This window comes from Balaenoptera musculus, chromosome 8, assembly GCF_009873245.2.
Source record: "Balaenoptera musculus isolate JJ_BM4_2016_0621 chromosome 8, mBalMus1.pri.v3, whole genome shotgun sequence".
Taxonomy (NCBI): domain Eukaryota; kingdom Metazoa; phylum Chordata; class Mammalia; order Artiodactyla; family Balaenopteridae; genus Balaenoptera; species Balaenoptera musculus.
The window spans coordinates 105,053,472-105,074,787 of NC_045792.1; the positions used below are offsets into that span (position 1 = coordinate 105,053,472).

The following is a 21,316-nucleotide window of genomic DNA, read 5'->3' on the forward strand; positions in this document are numbered from 1 at the left end:
CCCTTCTGGTTCTGCTCGACTCCTCCTTGCGCTCTGCTTGGATATCACCTCCTCTAGGAAGCCCTCCCTGACCACCTTCCACTCCCCCCAACACACAGGCGGCCTCAGGGGCTTTCTCAGTGTCCGCAGCCTCTGGGGTCCCTCTGCCACACAATTCACTGGGAGGAAACACGGGTTTGGGGGCTGTTGAGGGACGGGGCTACCGGGTCATACAGATCCAGGAGTGGTTCAGGCGGCCGCACTTCGCAGATCTAAGGCTTGGGCCAAGTTACTACACAAGTCCGTGCCTCAGTTTCCCCATCTATAAAGCGAGAATAATCGTTCCTCCCCACAGGGCTGCCGGGAGGATTAAATGAAGACGCCAGGATGAAGGCTTAGCATAGAGTAGGCATGGCTCCCGCGCGGAATCACCACAGGCTACGATTCTCATCACCGTTATCACACACGCCCCGCCGAGGCCGAGCAGGTGTCCTCCGGCCCAGGGCGCCGGGTCCGACAGGAGCCGCAACCTTAAACCACGCCTCGGATGTCCCGCCTCCAAGTGCTCGGGAGTCCCGGCTCACTAGCTTCTCGCACCCAACCCGGCGGCGCTCTACACCACTTCAAGCGCCTGCCTGCTCCCCTAGCCAATCGGAGAAAAGATTTTTTTGATCCCGCCTCTTTCGGCTGCGCCACCAGCCAATCAGACCACACCATGAAGAGTCCGCGCCCAATGGCAGCATCCCAGAATGTAGGCTCCTCCTCTCGACGGACAGAACCCTCGGCCCTGGAAGGAGAGGCAGCGATTCAAGGTGGGTGTTCGGGGCTCAGCTGTTAAGGCCCAGCCTGGGCAGCGCGGCATCGGGGTCGAGTGTGCGGCCCCCGTTGGCTCCGCCGGCTCCGCGCCCGGGCTTTATCTCGGCCCGCTCAGGACCCGCGGCCTCTGTGTCCTTGAGCGTGCAGCGGGCGGGAAACCGGCACCCTCAGGGCGCATATGCACCTCCTGCGCCCGTCGGGTCAGAGGTCATGAGGAAGGTCGGGGAAGGAGCCGGGTTGGGCGCCTGGCACTTAAGTCAGCGGTCAAAAGAAATGGTCCCGCTAGAGGTCACAGGTCTCGAGAGGGGCACTTTTGGGCTCCGGCTAAGTGCCAGGCTCTGGGCTAAACCCTTGGCATCTTCGAGCCGCCTCCATTCTCGTGACCTCCCATTTCACAAGTGAGAAAACCCAAGGTCACTTGGCAGGCTGGGAGACAGTTCCAGAAGGACCTTGATGCTGAGGAGAGGAATTTAATCTTGAGGGTTATTTAAGCCTTTAAAAGGTTCAGCAGGGGAGGGCTGGAGGTGTAAAGGGAGGGGTCTGGCCTGGGTTCACATCCTGGTCCCACCCCCCTCAGTGTGTGACTTTGGGCAAGTCACTTAACACGACTGAGCTGTGGCTTCTCATCTGTGCCTCCCTCTGAGGTCCTCATGTGGATAAAGTGACAGTGCGCGTGACCCCTAGCACAGTGCCTGGCACGGTGAGCTCTGAATAAACGCCAGTGGCAGTTGTCAGTGTTAACCTGGGTCAGGTTGGAGGCCGGGAGGGGCTGCACCTGGGAACAGGAAACCCGTCTGTGCCTCTGACAGGAATGGGGGTGAGCAGGGACAAGCTGACACAGTGGCACTGGGGTCAAGGGTCAAGGCTCCTGCAATGCTCCGGTTCCTGGGGGTGGGGAACCATGCCTGTCTGAGACCCACCTATGCCTCACTCTCTTCATGCCCACAGATGCGCTGCCTGACCACGCCCATGCTGCTTCGGGCCCTGGGCCAGGCCGCACGTGCAGGTAGGACCAAGGGAGCCTTTCCTGGGTGTGAGGGGCCCAGCCTCCTAGCATGAGGTCGCATCTGCACAGCGTAACCCCTCTCCTTGCAGGGCATCCCAGCGGCCGGAGCCTCCACAGAAGCACAGTGGCAGCCACCTACAGTGAGTCCCGGGGCGCCTCAAGCCTCAGGCTTTCTGATCAAGGTCCCGCCAGAGGCAGGGGAGAAGGCCTGGGTCCTGGTCCTGGCTTTGCTGGGGGCTCGCCCTCTCGGAGCCTCAGTTTCCACTCTGTAAAAAGAGGATGGTGATCAAGATTGAATATGATTCTTGGGGGCAGGGTCTGTCATTGCAGGGGGTGGAGGGCCTTCCACGTGGCCACACCGTGTGATCTCAGACCTTCCCCGTGTGGGACAAGGAGGGAGCTGCCAGGTGTGAGCCCTGGGAGCTGTGCCTCTTCATCAGGACCCCAGCGCCCGAGCCCCTTCCAACCCCCATCAACTCCTGGCTTGGGTGGCCACACAGGCACAGGGAGAAGCAGGCGAGGACTGCCCAGGGCCTGAGGCTGGCCTCGAGGGTGCTCACTGAGGTGCGGGAGGTTTGGTGAATGAACAAACCCCTGGGGGCCCAGCTGTTGCACCTAGAAGGAGGCCAGGCCTCATCTCCCTGAGCTGGAGTCCTTGGGGAGGGCCTGTGTGAGGCCTCCTGCCACGGCCTCTCTGCCCGCCTCCCCTGCAGAATATGTGAACATGCGGGAGCCCTCAATGGACATGAAGTCGGTGACCGACCGGGCAGCTCAGACCCTGCTGTGGACCGAGCTCATCCGAGGTGGGCCCTGGGGGGAGGGGAGAGGCCGGCTGGTCGGGGGCACAGATGTGTTAGGGAGGAGGGCCCCCTCCCACCGTGCCTGTGCCGCCCCCAGGCCTGGGCATGACCCTGAGCTACCTGTTCCGAGAGCCAGCCACCATCAACTACCCATTCGAGAAGGGCCCACTGAGCCCGCGCTTTCGCGGCGAGCATGCGCTGCGCCGGTACCCGTCCGGGGAGGAGCGCTGCATCGCCTGCAAGCTCTGCGAGGCCGTCTGCCCAGCCCAGGTGAGCCCCTGACCCCACCTGACCGCCCCCGGCCCCTGCCACTGGGAGAGGGAGGCCACAGCCAGCTGCAGAGAGAGTGAAGCGGGCAGCCCTGGGCCCGAACTCTGCCCCCCCTGCTGGGTGTGTGTCCCCGGAAAGTCGCTTTCCCGCTCTGAGCCACTTCCCCCCGTGAATGGGAGCCGACGCAGAGGCAGTGAGTCAGGGGAGGGAAGCTTCCGGCCCTAAGCAGGCCACGTGACGCACGTGGGTCCAGCCCCTGGGGGTCTGGGCAGGGGCGTGAAACCCAGGCCTCGAGCCACGAGGCGGCACCTGAGGGTCTCCACTTTCACCCGGATGCAGCAGCAGTTTCAGGAGCACTGCCTATGTGCCCGTCACAGGACCGGACCCAGGGACACGTGTGCCACAGCCAAGGCCCTCACTGCCCCCGGTTGCTGCTCCTTTGAGCCCCTGGCATTTGGTTCTGTCGGAGGGTCCCGCACGGACTGCCTGGAGTCACGGCCTGTTAGTGCAGAAACAGAAAGACACAGCTGGGGCTCTTGGGCTGGTGGATGTGCCTGGCAGGAGCCCAGCAGGCTCGGGGGTCCTCACTGTCCACACAGCGACCCCCTCCCAGCGGCTGCTCCAGGCCGCATCTCTGTGACTCAGGATGGCTCCTGTCCATGACCTGCCTCATTTCCTGGACCACTCCCAGGTCCTGCAGGCCACAGGTTGTGGCCTTGCTGTCCCCAGTCTAGCCACCGACCTGGAGCACGTAGGAGAGCCCCGAAAAAATAATAACAGTGGTGGCATCCAGACAGTGAGTGCCGGCTGTGGACCAGGCACTGAGCCAAACTCGTGACTCATCTCTGCAACAACTCTAGGAGGTAGAGATTATTACCCCCATTTTTATAGATGAGGAAACTGAGGCACAAAGAGATGAGGCTACTAGCCAAAGGTCCCACTGTGAGTGGTGGGCATTACACTCCTGGGGACATCTGAGGGCCTTTGCCACATCCCTTTGAAGGTCCTCCCAGCTGTGGGAGGCCCCAGGCCACCCCCTCCCCCAGCTGGTGCAAGTGTGCGCCCAGGAAGTGAGAGTTAAGGACCTGTGTTTGAGTCTGGGCTCTGCCCCTCACTTACTGTGTGGCTTTGGGAAACCCCTCAACCTCTCTGAGCCTCAGTTTTCTCATCCATTAAATGGGGATAACTAGATGTAATTGGGAAGGTTGTTCAACATACAACCGACAGTAATGGGGCATGTTTTTTACGGGGTGGAACCCCTTGGGGCTGCAGGTGCTATGGTAAACAAGGCAGGCAATGGCCCTCTCCTCGTGGGACTCACGTTCTCAGGCAGGAGGTGCTGGCAGTTAACAAACAAGAGAATGTCAGCTAGGGCAAGCGCTCAGAGGCCGACGTCACAGCCGCACCGGGTGGCCTGTTAGGAGAGGGGTCAGGAAAGGTACACGCGGGCCAAGAGTGGATGACAGAGGGTCCGCTCTGTAGGCTCCGGGGGGCCAGTCCCCCAGGAGTGGGAATGAGCCGTGGCGGGGGCTGGATCCTGTGTCTGGGGCCAGCGTGGCTGGCAGGTGACAGTACCCTGTGCCACCCCCCAGGCCATCACCATTGAGGCTGAGCCTCGGGCCGACGGCAGCCGCCGGACCACACGCTACGACATCGACATGACCAAGTGCATCTACTGCGGCTTCTGCCAGGAGGCCTGCCCTGTGGACGCCATCGTTGAGGTGAGCGGGCCCCGCGGCGGGGGAGGCCGGGGCGGAAGCTCCTCGGAGGGGCCTGACGTGGCTGCGCCTGCTCCCCCGCTCACAGGGCCCCAACTTCGAGTTCTCCACGGAGACGCACGAGGAGCTGCTCTACAACAAGGAGAAGCTGCTCAACAACGGGGACAAGTGGGAGGCCGAGATCGCCGCCAACATCCAGGCCGACTACCTCTACCGGTGACCGGCCCGCCGGCTGGCCCGAGGTCCCCTTCTGCCCAATAAAAAGCTCTGACCTGCCCACCGCCTCTGTCAGCAGTCCGCCGTCCAGGCCAAGACCGTCCGCGGCCTGACCACGGCCTGTGGCTTCCTGCATTGGACCAGGTCCTCGGACAGAGTCGCCCTCCTGCGCGACTCTGTGGGACCTGCCAGGCCCTCCCCGTGGCTGGGCTCCGGCCCGTGGCAGCGTGTGGCCCACACATCTTCCTGGGCATATTCCCCAAGGCTCCACAGGCTGGAGGTCGGCCCAGGTCCACTGTTCCCATGATCCTGTGTGCCCAAGGGGTGGGGCTGGGGCCTGCCCTCTCCTGAGGGCCACCCACAGCTGAGACCCTAAGGACCTAGAGCCTCTCCCAAGGCCGCAGGCAGAAATACATCAAGAGCAGGAACTTGGAAAGGCCAGGGCATCCTTGTTGGGAGGCAGGGAAAGCCTGCCCCGGGGGGTGGGGTGGGGGGGTGGTGACAGTCACGAGGGGGTGACACAGGCCCTGCTGCCTGTGAGCTGGCTCTGCCTCGCCTCCAGCCACATCCCCTTTTCTCCCCAGGTTCCCCAGACTAGGCTGCTGGCTTGGCTTCTGCTGCTCAGGACTTCCTGCTTTGCAGTCTCAGCCAAGTGATGTGGTTCCTTCTGGGGCCACACGCAAGCCCAGTGGCAGCACAATAGCCAAAAACAACCCCCTCTAACTTGGTGCTAAGAGGTGTGAGAGGATTTCAATTCGTTCTCAGCAGTGAGGAAACTGGCTCAGGGGGGTGAAGAGTCTTGTTCAGGATCACACAGCACACATCTGATGAAAAAACTAATTCAGGCCTGAGAGATCTCGGAGTTCCCTTTCTCCATTATTTCCAAAAGTGCTTTTTACAAAACACTGATCTCCCAAGATGCTTCTTGGAAGGGTGTTCTATGGACCAGTAAGTGTGGGAAATGCCCCAAGTGCCTCTCCCCTCTGGGACAGGCACTGCATGATAGCACATTCAAGGCTCTGAGAAGGCCTGCAGCAAAGAAACCCAGATTACCCAGCTCATTACCAGGGAGCCCCTTTTCTCAGATCCCTTGCTGACACCTGGACCTACTTACCAGGCCAGGCTGGGCCATCTCCTGATGCAGAAGTGGCCCAGGACTTGTGTGGGCCCCACCACTGGCCAAGGTTTTGGGGCCCTTTGAACCCACAAAATGGCACAGAGGTGAGAAGTGCAGGACCAGAAAGGAAGACTTGAGCCCGGGGAGTGTCCACTAGTCCTGCTGGCTGCTGGGGGCAGGAGCTCTCCAAAAACAAGGCCGGTTGTAAGAGGCAGGCTTTAAAATCCTAAATCGCCTCTAATTTCGCTTTTCCCACACATAACCAGCACTAGATGCTTGACATGAAGCCTATATCTGTACGCAGGTAAATAGAATACTTTCATTTAAAGTGGATGAGTCTAGGGACTTCCCTGGCGGTCCAGTGGTTAAGACTCCACACGTCCAGTGCAGGGGCTGTGGGGTTCGATCCCTGGTTGGGGAACTAAGATGGCACATGCCATGCGGCACAGCCAAAAAAAAAAAAATAATAATAAAATGGATGAGTCTATCCAGCTCCTGACTTGATTCTCTCCCTTACTGCTGGGTCAGAGTGCAGCTCTAATGCCATTTTGTAACATGATAGAGTTCCAGTTTGCCCTGAACAGGAAGTATTGACCCGAGGCCCCCACTGGTACTCAGTTTGGTTGTGTCGAGGTTACTCCTTGAAAATAGCCCTACCGTGCCCCAGAAAGTGTCTCCCACTTTTCTGAAGACACTAGCCTTGGCTGTGACTCAGTTGCCAGCCCCCAGCTCTGGGGCTCCGTTTGCCCACCCTCCCCCCACCTCTCACAGGCCCTTGCCCTGTCGGGGTTCAAGAATCACCAGAGCTGAGGGGCCCCAGCGGGTGCAGGCTTGGCCTGTCCAAAGTGCAGGCACCTGGACAGTCGTGAGCCCCAGGTTGGGGGTGCTGCGATAGGACAAACTGCATGGAGCTCAGTAGGAGCAAGGTCATGGGGCCACATCCAGCCACAGGAGGAGTGACAGCCAGGGCAGAGCATTGCCCAGTGCCTGCTGGGTGCAGGCCCCATGCCCTGGCCCTCGGTGTCCTGCTGCCATTGAGGAAAGAGGCCCAGAGAAGGGCAGCCACCCACCCAAAGGCCCAGACCACTGGACCTGGAGTCCAAGGTGGTGGTCAGAAGCAGGAAGCTATAAGGACCTGTGTAACTGTGGCCTCACGCAAGGGGGAGGGGGTCCCAGAGGTGGGGACACGTAGGTCTTGGGCCCCAGGCCTGAGCGTATTGGGGTCTTATCAGCCACAGGCCCAGTGAGCCCTCTAGATGGTGGAGATCCCACCCTGTAGCCCCGGAGCTGGGCCTAGGCTGGGCATCTCCCCACATCCCGGCCACGGAGATGTGCGCGGTTGGCCCTGGTCAGTGTCTGCTCCCGTCTCGGGCCTCCTCGCCCGGATTAGGCGGCCCACAGCTCCGAATGGTCTCCCAGCCTTGAGCGAGCAAGCGAGGATGCCAGGCCATCCCAGCCCGGGGCCTGCCTCGCACCCGCGCTCCAGCTCGCAGGACGCCGGGTGGGGGTTCGGGGCGGGCCAGGGGCGGAGCTTCCCTGGCTCCGCCCCTCCCGGCCCCGCCCGCCGCGGAAAGTGAGTTGCGTGGGCGCTGCGGCCGGGATCGCAGAGCAGAGCCGAGCAGCGCCGCGTGCGGCCGACCCGGGGGTGAGTGCCCCAGCCGGGGGCTGCAGAGCCCCCAGCTCTGCCTGCCACCCTCGCTTCCCACTGCCCCGGGAAGGGGGGGGATCATGGCGCCCCCAACTAGCTGGGTCAGTAGAGGCAGCTCAGTCCGCCGGCCCGCGGGTGTCAGCCGTTGCTGGGGGCCACAGAGGCGACTAAGAGGAGAAAGAAGAGGAGAATGGGGGTGTTAGCAGCCTGTAACAAACAACTAGTATTGAGCTCAGCTGTGCTGGGCCAGGTGGTGCTCAGAGCGTTCTCTGCTGCGTGTTCCTGGCAGGGAGGGAGGGACCCATTCTACAGATGAGGAAACTGAGGCCCACCCAACTAGGAAGAGGCGGAGCTAGAAGAGAGCACAGACCCTCGCCTCCAGCCCAGCTCATCGTAGCGGGCCAGGGGCTCAGAGGAGAGAGCTGGTGGTTTTCTGGAGGAGTTGGCCTTAAGCCTCCAGCCTCCCAAGGGAGCAGGAGGAGAGGGGCACAGAGTGACTAGAGTCTGGACCCTGAAGGACGGAGGCACCTTCATTTGTTCTGTAAATGTCGCTGGGGTGGCCCCTGCCTCAGGAAGGGGCCAGGGAGGATGAGGGGGAGGGGATGAGACAGTGGAGGCCTGAAATGCCAGGGGAGGGATCTGCCCAGGTCTCTGCACCCCTGTGCTCACCACGGCTTGTCCCATCCAAGGGACGTGCCCAGGCCCCAGGGCTGCTGCCCCGCCTGGATCCCCAGACCTAGCTCCCTACAACCGCCATTTGGCCAGCCCAGCCTTTCGGGGTACCTGGGTCAGAGGACAGCCCTCCCCTGAGCGCATATTGTGGGCTGGGACTTCCAAACCTGCAGCCCCAGGGCCTGGCTCCTGCCTGGCTCGGTCCTGTCTATAAAACAGGGTTACAGTGCCTCCTCCCCCAAAGATTGCTGTTAGATTTAAATGAGGTATTGTGGGTGAGGGAGTTACATGGGGGCCATGGTTATTTTTATCTCCCCACCTAGGTCCTGTCTCTGCCAGGGTGGCCAAGTCCCATTCACCCAAAGAGGAAGTGGAGGCCCAGAGAGGGTGAGAGACTCCCCAAAGAACACACAGCTAATCACAGCTTGGTAGGGCTCAGAGCCTTGGTCCCTGGCCCTCTTGCCCACCCTTCCCTGCTCAGGGCCTGGCTCTTCCACAGCCCCCAGCTGTCTCTCCGCATTTTCTCTTCTCTCCTCCCGGGGCTGGGGAAGGGGCTGCTTTTCCTATTTACATTTAAGTAAACCAGACCCAGGAGAGGAAGTGACCAACTAGGCAGGCCCCAGCCCAGCCCAGACAGCAGGCCGGGTGTCAGATGTTCACCCTCTCAGCGGGGCCCTGGCCTGTTCCTGTCCCCTCCCCTCCCCTCCCCCGCTCAATTTGAGAGCTAAGGAAACTGAGTCCCACAGAGGGGAAGGGGCCGGCCCTGGGCCCCAAGGGCAGTGGCCATGGAGTCCTGGCTTGTGGGCTGGGCGTCTCCAGGGCCCAGGGAGGCCACCCTGGCCCTCCCTCTGCCCTGCCGGCGTTTGAGCAAAGACCTGGCCAGGCCCTTCCTGCCCATTTCAGTTTCCACAGTTTCACTTTTTCTGGTTTCGACACCTGGAGGGCTCCTCCCTCGGCCCCTACCCGCGGGCCTCAGGGGAAGGTCCTGCTTCCTCAGCGCCCCCTGCCTGTCCTCTCTACCCTTCCCGAGTCCCAGCGGAGGCCCCCACCCCTCAGCGCCCACAGACCCGCAGGGAGGGAGGAGGGCCCTGGCTGCCTGTGGGGATGGGGAGGACCTCAGCCCTGCTGTTCCTTGTCAAGGATGCTCCCCAGGGTGGAAAGGCGAGGGCAGTCAGGTGACCGGTGCTGGAGGTGGCCCTTGGCCTGGGGCCCCGAGGATGTGTAGGATCTCGGGTGAGGGCAGGTCACGGAGAGGGCACAGCAGGAGCAGGGACCAGGTGTGAGAAGAGCCAGTGTCCCCAGGAGCCACTAGGGGTGGGGGGCAGGGGTCTCAGACGGGGCAGAGCCAGCTGGGAAGGAGCTTGACGTTGGACTGTGGGTCCGGCTGTGAGGTCAGCTGTGCCGCTTACTTCCTGTGTGACCTCAGCACCCCGCTGAGCCATCCTGGGCCTCAGTCTCCCCATCTGTCAGATAGGGGTGGTAGCGGTACCTTGCAGGATCATGTGAACCCAGAATTCACACCTGGTGGGGAACTGCCTGTGACCCCACCCGCCTGAGCTCCCACCCCTGCCGGCCCCACAGGACCATGGGCTCCATGTTCCGGAGTGAGGAGGTGGTGCTGGTCCAGCTCTTCCTGCCCACAGCTGCTGCCTACGCCTGCGTGAGCCAGCTTGGGGAGCTGGGCCTTGTGGAGTTCAGAGACGTGAGTGGGGCCGGGGTGGGCGTGGGAGGAGGCCTCATCCTTGGGTGTCCCATATGGTGGACCATCTTCCCCAGACTGACCCCCGGCCCTGCTTGAATCCCGGCAACCTCTGCCATAGATACTTTGCTCTCAGGCCGGCTTTACTCGTGGCTGAGACTACCCTGCCCCAGCCTGGGTTCAGCCAGGCCTCCTGGGCCCTGCCTCACCCTTCTCAGGCCACATGGGGTCTGGTGTGTCTTCAGCTGGGCATCTGGAGGGTCACAGTGTACTCAGCACTTTTCTGGGGGAGGCAGCTATGGCCTGAGGAGAGCCAGGCCTGGGCCCTGGTGGGGGGACCTCCTTGGCCCTCTGCCTGGAAAACTGACCCCTCCGTTTGGCAACCACAGCTCAATGCCTCGGTGAGTGCCTTCCAGAGACGTTTCGTGGTAGATGTTCGTCGCTGCGAAGAGCTGGAGAAGACCTTTGGTGAGTTGGCCCTGGGCCCACACCCCAGGCACACTTCCTGGAGGAGGCGCCAGTCAAGCTTGGTCTGAAAGGAAGAGTCCGAGTTGCCTAGGCGGACGGCAGAGAAGGGAGGTCCTGGCCAGGCCCTGCAGAGCCGGGACAGGGCAGCTGGGATCTTTGGGGTGTTCTTGGGTGAGCTGAGCAGAGGGTCCAGGCCAGGCCTGGCTTGGAAGAGGCCTTGAATACCGAATGAGGGCTCGGGACTTCATCCTCTGGACGCCAGGATCCACCCATAGGTTCCGAAGCAGGAGAGAAGCATGGACAGAACTTTCTCTGCTGCAGATGGACTGGGGTGGGCAGAGGCCAGGATCCTGGGTCGGGTGCCCCCACGGAGCAGCTCCTTCTTGGACCTGGGCAAGAGGGACCCCTGCCCTGGGTTCTATTCTGGAAACCCCTCTTAGGAGGATCCTGCAAGGTGGGAGGATAGAGCATGTCTGTTTAATGGTTAGCTTGACTGATAGGTTTTAAGTCGTCAGGCAGGTACCCTGTGGGCCTCCATGCAAGTTCTCATCCCCTGCAGCGCTAGGGCCACCTGCCGGGGGACCGCTGTGGGACCCAGGCCAGGGGCTGGGGACGGAGAGCCCCAGGGCGGGGGGAGGCGGAGCAGACCTGCAGGGATGGAGGTTTAGCCTGAGGTTTTTCCGGGATCTCAGACGCAGTGAATCAGTTAGCTGGTGGCCAGCGGAGTCTGGGGAGGCAGTTGGAATTCCCTAGGTGTTAGCCATCCCTTGGCTAATAGTGGCCATTGGCTGGTGGTGGCCCCTGAGCGGGATCCCCTGACGCCCGTCCCTCTGCACCCAGCCTTCCTGCAGGAGGAGGTGCGGCGGGCTGGGCTGACGCTGCCCGTGCCCGAGGCGGGGCTGCCGGCGCCCCTGCCCCGTGACCTTCTGCGCATCCAGGAGGAGACGGATCGCCTAGCGCAGGAGCTCCGGGACGTGCGGGGCAACCAGCAGGCCCTGCGGGCCCAGCTCCACCAGCTGCAGCTCCACTCGGCTGTACTGGGCCAGGGCCACGGCCCCCCGGTCAGCTCCGGCCTGGGCAGGGCGCGGGGAGGGGCGGGGGCCCCAGGCCCCACCTGGGCCGGGACTCATGGCGCCTCTCGGCTCCTAGTTGGCAGCCAGCCACACAGATGGGCCCCTGGAAAGAAGCCCCCTGCTCCAGTCCCCCGGGGGGCCGCACCAGGACCTGAGGGTCAAGTAAGTGAGGGGCAGCTTCGCTCTCTTTCCGGTTGGGGCAGGGGTGAGGCAGGCCAGCTCGGACTTCTTGTCCGGGGCCCTTCTGCAGCCGCCCTCAGGCCTGGACTTGCCTTTGCCCCTGGGGGTCTCTTCTGGCCCTGCCTCGTGGGCTCCTGCCTCCTCTGTGGGGACGGGGGCAGTGTGCCTGGCTCGGGTGAGGCGGGGGGAGGTCGGAGCAGCCCCTGCCCAGCCCCGCCCGTCCCCGCAGCTTCGTGGCGGGTGCCGTGGAACCCCACAAGGCCGCCGCCCTGGAGCGCCTGCTCTGGAGGGCCTGCCGCGGCTTCCTCATCGCCAGCTTCAGGGAGATGGAGCCGCTGGAGGACCCCGTGACGGTGAGCCGGCCGGGAGCACACAGGCTGGGGTGCATCCTGGGTGGAGCGGGGACTGCAGGGTGATCTGGGCCCCGCTCCGGCAGGGTGAGCCTGCGACCTGGATGACCTTCCTCATCTCCTACTGGGGCGAGCAGATCGGGCAGAAGATCCGCAAGATCACTGACTGGTGAGCCCCCATCGGGTGGGGGGCTGGCCACCCGCTGCCCTCGTGCCCAGGCCCCTGCGTGTCACCTCCACCGAGCCCGCTCTGTCTGCCACACTGCCCTGTGGGCTCCCTTTAGACTCAGCCTCTGCAAGACCTGGACCCTGTGCCCACCTCACCTCCCCCCTCCTCCCTGCCAGCTTCCACTGCCATGTCTTCCCATTTGTGGAGCAGGAGGAGGCCCGCCGCACAGCGCTGCAGCAGCTGCAGCTGCAGAGCCAAGAGCTGCAGGAGGTGGGTGCCCGTGGCCTGGCTGGACCCCTGCCTTCCCCCTGCCCCTCCCCTCCGGACACCCCTCCCCCTCCCCCCCCAGCTCTTCCTGCCCCCCCCCCCCCCGCCACTCCTCCTGACCGCCTGCTCTGGCCGCAGGTCCTGGGTGAGACGGAGCGCTTCCTGAGCCAGGTGCTGGGCCGGGTGCAGAGACTGTTGCCGCCCTGGCAGGTGCAGATCCGCAAGATGAAGGCCGTGTACCTGGCCCTCAACCAGTGCAGCGTGAGCACCACACACAAGTGCCTCATCGCCGAGGCCTGGTGTGCCACGCGCGACCTGCCCACCCTGCAGCAGGCGCTGCAGGGCAGCTCGGTGAGCATGGGGTGGGGGGGTCTCCCGCCCTCCCCTGCTGCCAGGCAGGGGCTGGTTTCCTCCTCACAACACATCTCCCATTCCCGGTGCCATCAGCGCCGTGCCTTTGCTGGGGCTCATCCTCCTCCAGGGAGTCCACCGTGATGGCCCTGGTCCAGCAAGCCCTCTCCCTGCCCCGACTTCCCAGAGGCCCTGGGATGGGCCATCACACCCTGGAAGCTGCACTGGGTGTTAAGTTAGAAACCGGGTTCAAATCCGGGCTCTGCAGGCACTGGCCCTGTGACCTTGGGCCAACTGGAGGGAGCCTTGGGTTCATCTGTGAAATGGGTTTGCTGACCCTGCTTCCAGGGGTCGCCGTGGTAGGTGCTCACCTGTGGCAGTGGGGCTCCCTCTCCCGGGCCACCTGGATGGGAAGAAGCACGCTTCTGTTTCCCAAGTGACTTCTGGGCCAATCTCTGGCCCTCCCTGAATCCCCCTGAACTGGGGCAGGTGGGGCTGGTCGTGCTATTTCACAGGGAGCGGAGGGGCTGCCCTGGGTCCCCTGGGTCCCACCCAGCGAGTCCCCACAGTGCTCTCCATCTCTAGCTGGCCGTGGCTGGAGGGTCCGAGGGTCCCTGAAGGCCCCTGCCATCAGTCTTGTCTGTCTGTCTGCCTGCCTGCCTGCCTGCCGGGTGCCCCAGAGCGAAGCGGGTGTGAGCGCCGTGGTTCACCGCATCCCCTGCCAGGACATGCCCCCCACACTCATCCGTACCAACCGCTTCACGGCCAGCTTCCAGGGCATCGTGGACGCCTACGGTGTGGGCCGCTACCAGGAGGTCAACCCCGGTGAGAGTCGCCACATCCCACAGCCCCGGCCTTCGGGAGGCTCAGCTGCCGCCCTGGGTGGAGGCCTGGGAGGGCTGCGTCCCCACACTGGGCCTGTCCCGCCCTCCTGAGATGAGAGGCGCACTCCTGGTCATGCTCTTGGGGGTCCAGTGGAGGCGCTTCGTGTTTATCCCCCGCAAACACCCCCACTGCCCTGCTGTTAAGCTAACAGGGGAACCAGCAGAGTTGTGCAAAGAATAGCAGCTTTGCGGTAGGAATGGCCCAGGTTGGAGGTCCTACTCACTTACTTTGATGAGTTTCTTAGCTTCTCTGAGCCTCAGTTTCCTCATCTATAAAATGGGGATAATGGTACAGACCTGAGCAGTGTTGGGAAGATTAATGATCGCCAAAGGTTGCAAACCAGCGGTCCACGAGGCCAGCATCAGTCTGCGGATGTGTTTTGCTTGGCCACGTTGTCTGGCCACATTGAAAGGTTTGAATTGGGTGCAGCCCCAGGTCAGGTTCTCCCAGAAGCAGACCCTGAGATGGGGTCTCTGATGCAAGTGGCCTATTAAGAGAGGTGTTCCTGGGAGAAACCAGTAAGGGACCTCAGGGGATGGGGAAGCAGGCAGGAAGGGGAGAGCTGAGTAGGGCCAGTCTCAGGTGAAGTCCGGCCTCAGCCTGAGCCTGCAGGGAGCTCTAGAGCATGAAGGACACTATGGTGTGTCCACCTCAAGGCTGATGAGCAGGGCTTTCAAACCCAGCGCCCTCAGTCGTCTGCCGGCCCTCGCGGGTGGGCAGTGAGGCTGTCAGCTCCAGGCACGTCCACCTGGGTGCTCACTGGCCTGGCGAGGCTCTGTAAGTGGCCCACTGGGCAGAGGGTTGCACAGAGCTGCCAAGGGAGCTGCGGCCGCCTGGGCAGAGCCTCAGTGTCTGCTGCGGGTGCCAGGGTTTAAAGTGGGAGTTTTTGCAAAAGTCTGCATTTTCTCAAGACTGGCGAAAAGTGAGAGATTTGGCGACATGGCCCACCTCCAACAGGCTGGAGCTGGGTGGTGGCAGCCCCCTCCCGTTTGCCAGTGCCCGTCCCGAGGGCAGCAGGCACTGGCTTTCCTCCCTTCCTGGCCTCCTCCTCCTTCCTGAGGCCTGTGGGACCTGGCCTGTCATCCTCCCGGTTCCTCTCCCTCCAGACACCACCCTCCCTGCAGCAGGCTGGCTGCGGTGTGGCCAGTGGCCCAGCGTCCCCCTTGTCACTGGGTAGGGGCTGCAGTGCATCTCTGTGTGAGCCCAAAGAATGGGTGTGAGGGTGAACCGTGATGAGGTCCCTTACGGGAGGCCAGGGAGGGGTCCTGCCTCATCCAGTGGGCAAGAGGCAGGGTTTGGGGTCCCCGGGGCGGTACAGGCAGCACATGAGGACAGAATCCAAGGCCGCGTGGACTGAGACCAGGGTCACGTGGTGCTCTGGGGCCTGCTGACCCTGCAGGACCAGCATCTGGGAGCTTGACGTGGGACCCCCAGCCCATTTCACCGGCCTGTAGGCCCTCTGCATCAGCGGATGCCAGTCCGGTTAGAGCAGGCCTGATCACCAGATATCCACGGTTGGTAATATGCCACCAGCTCTCAAAGCAATAGCTTTGCGGAGGTATTCGTTTGCTAGGGCTGCTGTAACAAAGCATCACAGATGGGGCGGCTTAAACGATAGGTATTTATTGTCTCTCAGTTCTGGAGGCTGGAAGTCTGAGAGCAAGGTGTCGGCAGGGCTGGTTCCTTCTGAGAGCTGTGAGGGAGAATGTGTTCAGGCCTCTCTCCTTGGCTTGCAGACAGCTGTCTTCGTGTTCGTATGGCATTCTCCCAGTGTATGTGTCTAAGGTCTAAATTTCCCCCTTTTTATACGGACACCCGTTATATTTGATTAGGACCCACCCTAATGACCTCATTTTCACTGGGTTACATCTGTAAAGGATGTATCTCCAAATAAGGTCACTGTCTAAGGTACTGGGGGTTAGGACTCCAACATATCTTTTGTTGGGGTGGGGGACACAATTCAACCCATAACTGGGATGTGCATTAGAATCCTAACACCTATGAGAAAATTTCCCCATTTTACTAAAGGGAAGCTGAGGCCCCAGAGGTTAAGTGACCAACTCGGCCTTCTGGAACTTGCCATGTGCCAGCCAGGACTACCACTGGGCTCTCTGTGCTTCTGCTTTAAGCTCTTCTCATAAATAATAATAGCTAGAACTGCTAACGTTATATTGAGCATTTATGGTCTCCCAGGTACTGTCCATGGATAAACTCATTTATAACAGCCCTATAAAGTGGTGGTATTGTTATCTCCATTTTGCAGATGGGGCAGTGGAGGTTCAGAGAGGTTAAGACACTAGCCCAAGTTTGCACAGCTAGTAAGTGCCTGGATCTTGAATGCAGGCAGGCGGTGTGGCATCCCTGCCTGGTTACACCACCTTCACGTCTCCTGGGGCCCCAGAGCCTGGCTTGGGGGGCCTCTGTGGCATCCGGTACAGGGATGGGGGTCCTGGCTGACCGCGTGGCCCCTCTGCCCGCAGCGCCCTACACCATCATCACCTTCCCCTTCCTCTTCGCCGTCATGTTTGGTGACGTGGGCCACGGGCTGCTCATGTTTCTCTTCGCCCTGGCCATGGTGCTGGCCGAGAACCGGCCAGCCGTGAAGACGGCGCAGAATGAGGTGAGGGGCGGAAGGGGGTGGGTGGTCTCGGGGGAGGGGGGTGGCCGGCTCTCACCACGCCTGCACCCCCAGATCTGGAGGACCTTCTTCAGGGGCCGCTACCTGCTCCTGCTCATGGGCCTGTTCTCCGTCTACACCGGCTTCATCTACAACGAGTGCTTCAGCTGCGCCACGGCCGTCTTCCCCTCGGGCTGGAGCGTGGCGGCCATGGCCAACCAGTCGGGCTGGAGGTGAGGCCCAGCCGCGCCCGCCCCGCAGCCCCGAGGCCCCCGAGCCCCTGACCAGCCCGCCTGCTCTTGTCACAGCGACGCCTTCCTGGCCCAGCAGCCACTGCTCTCCCTGGACCCCAACGTCACCGGCGTCTTCCTGGGACCGTACCCCTTCGGCATCGACCCGGTGAGTCCCGGCCGCCTGTCGGAGGCGGTGGCGGGCGGGAGGGCGGGTCCGGGGCTCCCCGCTCGCCCAGCCCCTCCCGAGCACCAGGCCCGGTTCCGGGTGCAGGAGGCAGGAGCCCCCCTAGACCAGGGCCTGCCTGGCAGGGGGGCCTGCACTGCAGCCACTTGAAAAGCAGAGAAGCGAGTCCTAATAAGGGCAGCGCTCTGTAGTCCCCTCTGTGCCAGGCAGGCACTGTTCTGAGCCCTTGTCGAATTGATTTTATGTCTAGTCCTCGTGACAGCTCCATGGGAGCACGTCAGTCCCGTCCCCATTTTACAGGTGAGGAAACTGAGGTTACACGCCCAAGGTCACCCAGCTAGGAAGAACTCGGGTTGGGGCCCAGGCTGCCCGGCCCAGTCTGTGCTCTTAACTGTTCCCCTCTGCTGCCCCTCGTCGGGCGGGTGACGGGTTGTGCGGAGGCCCTGGAGGGGCAAACGGGCCGATGGGAGTGACTCGGGTGGAGAGGCCCCTTCACGACACCCATCCCTCCCGCCACCCCAGGTCTGGAGCCTGGCTGTCAACCACCTGAGCTTCCTCAACTCCTTCAAGATGAAGATGTCCGTCATCCTGGGGGTCACCCACATGACCTTCGGGGTGGTCCTGGGAGTCTTCAACCACATGTGAGGACCGGGGGCCTTGGGGTGGGGGGCCGGGCAGGGCCAGGGCGACCTGGTGACCCCGCTCCCCTCCTGCCCCAGGCACTTCGGCCAGTGGCACCGGCTGCTGCTGGAGACCCTCCCCGAGCTGGTCTTCCTGCTGGGGCTGTTCGGCTACCTCGTCTTCCTGGTCGCCTACAAGTGGCTGTGTGTCACGGCCGCCAGCGCTGCCTCGGCCCCCAGCATCCTCATCCACTTCATCAACATGTTCCTCTTCTCCAGCAGCCCCACCAACCGGCCGCTTTTCTCCGTGCAGGTAGGCTGGGGCAGAGGGGGTGGCTCACACCCTGCCCCGGGGCCCCCTGGTTGCTGGGCCTCTCAGCTGCAGGATTCTCGTCCGAGAGGTGGGATGCAGGCCTGAGGCCGTGAGACAGGCAGGTCGAGGGGCCTCCCTGGGAGCTCCCAGCAGGGCTGGTGGCTTCTATGCCCAGAAGAATTCCACACGGGGTGACGTCCATGCCTAGCGAGGGGCCCTGGGCTGGAGTGGGCTGCGGGCTCCCTGGGCCCCCGGGGACTCGCGTGGCCCGAGCTGGCCGGTGGCTCGCAGGGGCGCCCTGACCATCGCCCCCTCCCCCGCAGGAGGTGGTGCAGCCCACGCTGGTGGTGCTGGCCCTGGCCATGGTGCCCGTCCTGCTGCTCGGCACGCCCTTGTTCCTGCACCGGCAGCACCGTCGCTGCCACTCTCGGAGGAGGCAACAGCCGGTAGAGGCAGGGGAGCCTGGGGGTGGGGTCCTGTCCGGGACGTGAGCCCCATCTGGGGCTGGGGGTCTGTGATGCCGCTGCTCCACCCCTAGGACGAGGACACGGCCGGGCTCCTGGACCCGCCTGACGCGTCCCTGGCCAGCCAGGGCTCTGATGAGGAGAAGGCAGGGTGCCCAGGGGACCAGGAGGAGGCCGAGGTGGGTATGGTGCCTTCCTGAGTGGGGGTGGCTGCTGGCCCCGCTCGCCCCTCACTGCCGCCTGCTCCCGCAGTTTGTCCTGTCCGAGGTGTTCATGCACCAAGCCATCCACACCATCGAGTTCTGCCTGGGCTGCATCTCCAACACGGCCTCCTACCTGCGCCTCTGGGCCCTGAGCCTGGCCCACGCCCGTGAGTCCCGGCTCCTTCCCGCACCCGGCTGCTGGATGGGTGGCCTCCTCTGGTCACTTCTTAGTATCCCTGTCTGTAAAGGGGGGAACGTTGGAGGAGGTCCCCCGCTGGCCCGCGGGGAGGGTGGGCTTCGGGACGCCGAGGTGGCGTGGTGGTCCCCACGGTTCCCTCCTTCACCTGCAGAGCTGTCACAGGTCCTGTGGGCCATGGTGATGCGAGCCGGCCTGAGCCTGGGCGGCGAGATGGGTGTGGCGGCTGTGGTGCTGGTCCCCGTCTTCGCCGCCTTCGCCGTGATGACCGTGGCCATCCTGCTGGTGATGGAGGGGCTCTCGGCCTTCCTGCACGCGCTGCGGCTGCACTGGTGAGTGGCCGCCCGGCTGGTGTGGGCAGCACGGCGGGCGCCGGGGGGGGGCGTCCCCTCACCGGCTCTCCCTTCTCACCCCAGGGTGGAGTTCCAGAACAAGTTCTACTCGGGTACTGGCTACAAGCTGAGCCCCTTCACCTTCACCGTGGAGGATGAATAGGGGCCACAGCCCTGCCCTTGCCTTGCTGAGCACGGAAGAAATAAAGGGGAAGGCCCAGAGCCCGTGTCTTGGTCTTGTCTGGGAGGCAGGGGCTGGGGAGGCTGGGTGTGGAGGAGCCTGGGCTCTGGCGCAGGCTGGTCCTGTCCCTGGGAGCCTTTTGGTTGGATGGACACCATGCCAGCCTCTGTGCCCATCTCCCTTATGTCTGTCTCTGCAGATGAAGTTGGTGTGGGGTGGGGGGAGGTGGGAGCCACTGGCCTACGATCTGGGGCCTCAGGATGTCAGGAGAGGACCCACGAGCACATCTGCAACAATCCCAGACTCTTGGGGCGAGGGGGGGCAGAACTAGGACAAGGGAGCGCTGTTCCCAGTACATTCTAGCTCAGAAAGATTGTCCTGCCAGGCTGGGCCAGGGGGAGTGAGCTCCCCATCCTTGGGGCTATGCAAACTGGCTGTACGATGATGTCTGGGCTACCCTGGGTATGGAGGGTGGTGCCTGGCACGAATCGGCCAATATTCTCACGTCCCTGTGCTGGCGCCGGCCCCCGACACTCAAGATGCCCTGCAGCAGAGAGCAGCCTGGGACACCTGAGCCGAACGCGGCACTCCACGTGGGACAGTGGTGTCACACCCAAGGCCACCTTCCTGCAGACAAGGGCAGAGGCTCGTCCAGGGCGCCCTGAGGATTGCCCAGGGCTCCGAAGGTCAGATAAGGGCAGAGCCGGACTCCAGGCCCTGCCGCCCCAGAGGCCACAGTCTTCCCCCATCCCTCCCCGGTGGGATGTCCTGCTCCCAGGCCATCCTTCCGCTGGTGGGAAGGAGGTGGCATCCTCGGGGCTCTCTGGTCTGGGTCCCACCACCAGCTGGGTGGCAGAGCCAGTGCTTCTCAGAGGCCTCGTTCTCTCCTGCTGAGGAGCTGCCAAGTGGTTCTTCCGGCTGGAAGCCCCAGGAACAAAGGCTGCCTTGAAGGCAGAGACGCCCTGGGCGCGGCGAGCCGGGAGGCCTGGCCCCATCACCGTGGCTCTCGTCTGGCCAGCTGCCGGGGGGAGCCTGTCCCTCCAGAGCCCAGGGCCGCCCCGCTCAGGGCCCCAAGATGCTGGGCTGGGGTATGAGGGGCTGTCTGGCTGCGGTATGACACACCTGGCAGAGACTTGGCTCCAAGAAACGTTGAGAGCAGCGTCTGGTTAGGAACGGAGGAAGTGGTGTGCGTCTCAGGATCTGGCCCAAGCCCAGGACTCCAACCTCTACCTTCCTGGGGAGCAGAGCCGTGCAGAGACTCGCAGGGTGGGGCCGGTGCTCAGCGCCAAGAACGTGGCACGTCTCGGGGGTGGGTGGCAGGCGTGACCCCAGGGAGACGCTAGCTGGCCCTGCCCTGGCTTTGACACGTGGGCAGCTGGCAGCCTGGCTGGAGGGCTGGATGCTGCGGAACCAGCGTGCGCAGAGGCCCTGGAGGGGGCGCCCCTGGGGCGTGGAGGTCACCTGCACGGGGGACAGGCCTGCTCCAGCGAGCGTTCGGTCTCGTCCAGGAGGATGGCTGAGCGAACAGACGGGCACCCCAGGAATTCCACGTACAGAGAATCAAAGTGACCGCCAGCGAGGGGATGTGAGGGAGCCTGACCCCAAAGCCGCCTGGCAGAGGAAAGCGCGAGAGCGCCTGGAGTCTTAGGGACGAGAGAGGCTGGGGGCAGGGGGCTGGCAAGGCCGGTCGGGCCCCGTGGGCACAGGCAGGAGCTGGGAGCTGTGTTCTACGATCTCACACACAGGGCAGCAGCATCTAGGGCTCAGGTTTTTTTTTTTTTTAATTTAATTTATTTTTGGCTGCACTGGGTCTTCGTTGCTGCACGTGGGCTTTTCTCTAGTTGCGGTGAGCAGGGGCTACTCTTTGTTGCGGTGCGCGGGCTTCTCATTGCAGTGGCTTCTCTTGTTGCGGAGCACAGGCTCTAGGCGCACGGGCTTCAGCAGTTGTGGCTCGCGGGCTCTAGAGCGCAGGCTCAGTAGTTGTGGCGCATGGGCTTAGTTGCTCCGCGGCATGTGGGATCTTCCCGGACCAGGGCTCGAACCCATGTGCCCTGCATTGGCAGGCGGATTCTTAACCACTGCACCATAGGAAAGTCCCTAGGACTCAGTTTTATTGCTTGGATATCATAACACACTCACCTGGCTAAAACTTTCGGTGTCCAGAAGGCCGGGCAGTGGAAAGTCTCCCTCCTGGACAGCCCAGTGCTCCCCCCTCCCTCCTGCCCAAGGGCTTTGCCTCCGGAGCCGGGTGGACGCACCGTAGACCTCCCCGAGACTAGGGATGCATCC

The 21,316-nt window shown here is 63.0% G+C and overlaps 2 protein-coding genes across 5 annotated transcripts; both read left to right on the forward strand.

Moving 5' to 3' along the window:
• Positions 1 to 708: 708 nt before the first annotated feature.
• On the forward strand, positions 709 to 4,866 carry NDUFS8 (NADH:ubiquinone oxidoreductase core subunit S8). Of its 2 annotated transcripts, none has more exons than XM_036862624.1 (7): positions 709 to 791; positions 1,744 to 1,801; positions 1,891 to 1,941; positions 2,515 to 2,604; positions 2,699 to 2,871; positions 4,464 to 4,592; positions 4,678 to 4,866. In XM_036862624.1, exons 2-7 carry the CDS (start codon positions 1,744 to 1,746, stop codon positions 4,807 to 4,809), a joined length of 633 nt encoding a protein of 210 aa, XP_036718519.1. In that variant the 5' UTR covers positions 709 to 791; the 3' UTR covers positions 4,810 to 4,866. The 2 variants fall into 2 exon arrangements, with proteins under 2 accessions (XP_036718519.1, XP_036718520.1); XM_036862625.1 differs by lacking the exon at positions 709 to 791 and adding an exon at positions 1,432 to 1,495.
• A 2,637-nt stretch (positions 4,867 to 7,503) lies between these two features.
• TCIRG1 (T cell immune regulator 1, ATPase H+ transporting V0 subunit a3) lies at positions 7,504 to 19,067 on the forward strand. 3 transcript variants are annotated; one of them, XM_036862535.1, is made up of 21 exons: positions 7,516 to 7,567; positions 8,567 to 8,670; positions 9,824 to 9,944; positions 10,331 to 10,409; positions 11,250 to 11,470; positions 11,559 to 11,644; positions 11,892 to 12,015; positions 12,099 to 12,181; positions 12,358 to 12,451; positions 12,587 to 12,799; positions 13,480 to 13,624; positions 16,165 to 16,304; positions 16,377 to 16,534; positions 16,610 to 16,700; positions 17,241 to 17,359; positions 17,438 to 17,651; positions 17,975 to 18,097; positions 18,190 to 18,294; positions 18,368 to 18,485; positions 18,669 to 18,846; positions 18,931 to 19,067. In XM_036862535.1, exons 3-21 carry the CDS (start codon positions 9,828 to 9,830, stop codon positions 19,007 to 19,009), a joined length of 2,487 nt encoding a protein of 828 aa, XP_036718430.1. In that variant the 5' UTR covers positions 7,516 to 7,567; positions 8,567 to 8,670; positions 9,824 to 9,827; the 3' UTR covers positions 19,010 to 19,067. The 3 variants fall into 3 exon arrangements, with proteins under 3 accessions (XP_036718429.1, XP_036718430.1, XP_036718428.1); XM_036862533.1 differs by having other exon boundaries at positions 7,525 to 7,567; positions 8,566 to 8,629; XM_036862534.1 differs by lacking the exon at positions 8,567 to 8,670 and having other exon boundaries at positions 7,504 to 7,567.
• Positions 19,068 to 21,316: the final 2,249 nt, after the last annotated feature.